General features: G+C 34.8%; 1 protein-coding gene across 1 annotated transcript; it reads left to right on the top strand.

Moving 5' to 3' along the window:
- Nucleotides 1-1,253: 1,253 nt before the first annotated feature.
- On the top strand, nucleotides 1,254-1,625 carry LOC129921926 (translation factor GUF1 homolog, mitochondrial-like). Its single transcript, XM_056005294.1, has one exon. It carries the CDS (start codon nucleotides 1,254-1,256, stop codon nucleotides 1,623-1,625), a length of 372 nt encoding a protein of 123 aa, XP_055861269.1.
- Nucleotides 1,626-3,277: the final 1,652 nt, after the last annotated feature.

The raw sequence follows: 3,277 nt of genomic DNA, 5'->3' as shown, positions 1-3,277 counted from the left end.
GACAAGTGATAGGATCATTGCGTAGTGAGACAAGTGATAGGATCATGGTGTAGTGAGACAAGTGATAGGATCATTGTGTAGTGAGACAAGTGATAGGATCATTCCGTAGTTATACAAGTGATAGGATCATGGCGTAGTGAGACAAGTGATAGGATCATTGCGTAGTGAGACAAGTGATAGGATCATGGCGTAGTGAGACAAGTGATAGGATCATTGCTTAGTGAGACAAGTGATAGGATCATTGCGTAGTGAGACAAGTGATAGGATCATGGCGTAGTGAGACAAGTGATAGGATCATTGCGTAGTGAGACAAGTGATATGTTCATTGCGTAGTGAGACATGTGATAGGATCATTGTGTAGTGAGACAAGTGATATGTTCATTGTGTAGTGAGACAAGTGATATGTTCATTGCGTAGTGAGACAAGTGATAGGATCATTGCGTAGTGAGACAAGTGATATGTTCATTGTGTAGTGAGACAAGTGATAGGATCATTGTGTAGTGAGACAAGTGATAGGATCATTGTGTAGTGAGACAAGTGATAGGATCATGGCGTAGTGAGACAAGTGATAGGATCATGGCGTAGTGAGACAAGTGATAGGATCATGGCGTAGTGAGACAAGTGATAGGATCATTGTGTAGTGAGACAAGTGATAGGATCATGGCGTAGTGAGACAAGTGATAGGATCATGGCGTAGTGAGACAAGTGATAGGATCATTGTGTAGTGAGACAAGTGATAGGATCATTGTGTAGTGAGACAAGTGATAGGATCATTGCGTAGTGAGACAAGTGAAAGGATCATTGCGTAGTGAGACAAGTGATAGGATCTTTGCGTAGTGAGACAAGTGATAGGATCATAGCGTAGTGAGAAAGCTGAATGCGTGAAATTGAGCTAAACAAAAATAATTGGTAAATATATTTCTAATGGCACAGATTTATAATTGTTAGTCTAGATCTATTACAAATTTAATTGCATAACTGATCCAAACTAATTGATACAACTACACTAAATATGAGCGTTGTTGTTTGTTTTGTTTTTTTACAATAATTTTTGTTTTGTCTTTATTTACATAAAAAACTGATTATGGCAGATTACTTGAATTGAATTAAACATTGTCTTCTCATTTCTATTTGAGAGGTTCCTACTGAAGTCTATTCACAGTAATCTGTTTTGTTTGCATTTTTTTTATTCTACGGTGTTAAAATGTGTATAATACGTTGTTTAAGATGGTGATATGAAATGTAATGGTCATATGAAATGTGATGGTGATATGAAATGTGATGGTGATATAAAATGTGTTGGTGATATGAAATATGATGGTGATATGAAATATAATGGCGATATGAAATGTGATGGTGATATGAAATGTGATGGTGATATGAAATGTGATGGTGATATGAAATATAATGGTAATATGAAATGTGATGGTGATATAAAATGTGATGGTGATATAAAATGTGTTGGCGATATGAAATGTGATGGTGGTATGAAATATAATGGCGATATGAAATGTGATGGTGATATGAAATGTGATGGTGGTATGAAATATAATGGCGATATGAAATGTAATGGTGATATGAAATATAATGGCGATATGAAATGTGATGGTGATATGAAAATGTAATGATTATATGAAAATGTAATGGTGATATGATGAAACCTAATAAAAAAGGTAAAAAATGAAAAGAGATGGACTAGGACAGTTTTAAAATAAATAAAGTAAATAATGTCAATGTTTCCATATAGAGTCTCTATTTAAACTACTTCGCGTATCACTACCACATAATGTGTACACCGGAGCACACAACAAAAACCCTGCTCTTTAGGGTGTAGCCTTCACGTATACACATCTGGAAGTGTTTATCAATAGTTCCCAATTCTGTACATCGGATATGCCAAAAAGCTAGCTAATTATGGATTTGTCTCCATTTTATGAAAATTTCATATCCTGACTATTGAGAAATATTTTCATTAAATATTGCATCAATATGTTGAGTGTAAAACATTTGATTCGTTACCGCCTATACTAGTGACAAATGTTGTACCTTAATAATTGGTCTACTTCATTGTTTTGAATAATATATCAATTTGATGGTTTAGGACATGAAATAACTAGATCTATTTACTTTGCAAAGTCTCAGAGCTAAAACAGGCTTTTAAATTACCGTGTATATGTAACGTCTATGCTAGCATCTGATTATCATTAATAGTCAATTTATATCAATAAAGATTTATATCAATAAAAAATAAAGTACAGTTCCCTTTTCAGACCTTGTGGTCTATAGGGCAGATGATGTAAATGCCATCTGTTTCTGTGGCCTAAGGTTGAGGGTGTCATGACAACTTTTCCCCAACTAATGTCTGGTACCAATTTAGAGCTGGGTGGACTCAGAGGCGCCCAAAGATCCCGAAATTAAAAATCCCAGTCTTCACCAGGATTGGAACCCGGGACCCACTGTTCGGAAGCCTAGCGCGTTACCGCTTAGCCACCGCGCCTCCATATTCCCGGTTTATTAAACGAGATATGAAATCTACCAGTCATTGTACAATTTTATCGCTTCCAGTATCAAATTTCAGTATCAAATTTCAGTATCACATTCTAACAAAGTATTTTCAGATCGCATGTATTTCGTATGTTTTGAGAGGATAGGCTCAAATAAATTGTTAACTTATCATTAAATTTACTGTCAGTTTTAAAGTCGAGAGCTGGCGGTAATATGCCTGCATAATAATAAAATATTGAAAATTCCTTTATATTTAATTGGTTGTAAAATTACATTCAGTATCTGCTAGTTTTATTTACTGGGATGTCAAACGCTCTAGCTTTTTTTTTCTTATCAAATTAAATATTTCAAAGTGTTTTAAATTTGTCACTGTTTAACAGTCTTTTTTATTTGTTTAATGTTTTATATAAATAAATACATTTACGGTCAATAGTAATTATTACTGACAACTTTGCCTGTCTTATTCTGATTCTTGTTAAAACCATGTCGCTGGAAATTGTAGCGCCGTTGCTATGAAATGCCATTGCCTGGCTAATTATTGACGTGCCACATAATAAAGTCTATTACCAAGATTGTCAGAAGTTACTAGAATGTGTTTTAACCTTTCTTCACGCTATTACTAATAATGGTGAGTTCCTTAGAGGCGACGTTCACAGTCTTCACAGAATCAGCTCTGAAGGCTGGAAACAATGTCTGTTGGATTACACACGCCAGATACAGACGTGGATTTACGTGTTCAATGTCAGAGTAACACATTTTGATCTTTAAATAC

Source organism: Biomphalaria glabrata, chromosome 12 (assembly GCF_947242115.1).
Source record: "Biomphalaria glabrata chromosome 12, xgBioGlab47.1, whole genome shotgun sequence".
Classification (NCBI taxonomy): domain Eukaryota; kingdom Metazoa; phylum Mollusca; class Gastropoda; family Planorbidae; genus Biomphalaria; species Biomphalaria glabrata.
The sequence above is the reverse complement of the archived record's forward strand: the minus strand, read 5'-3'. Positions and strand labels throughout refer to the sequence as shown.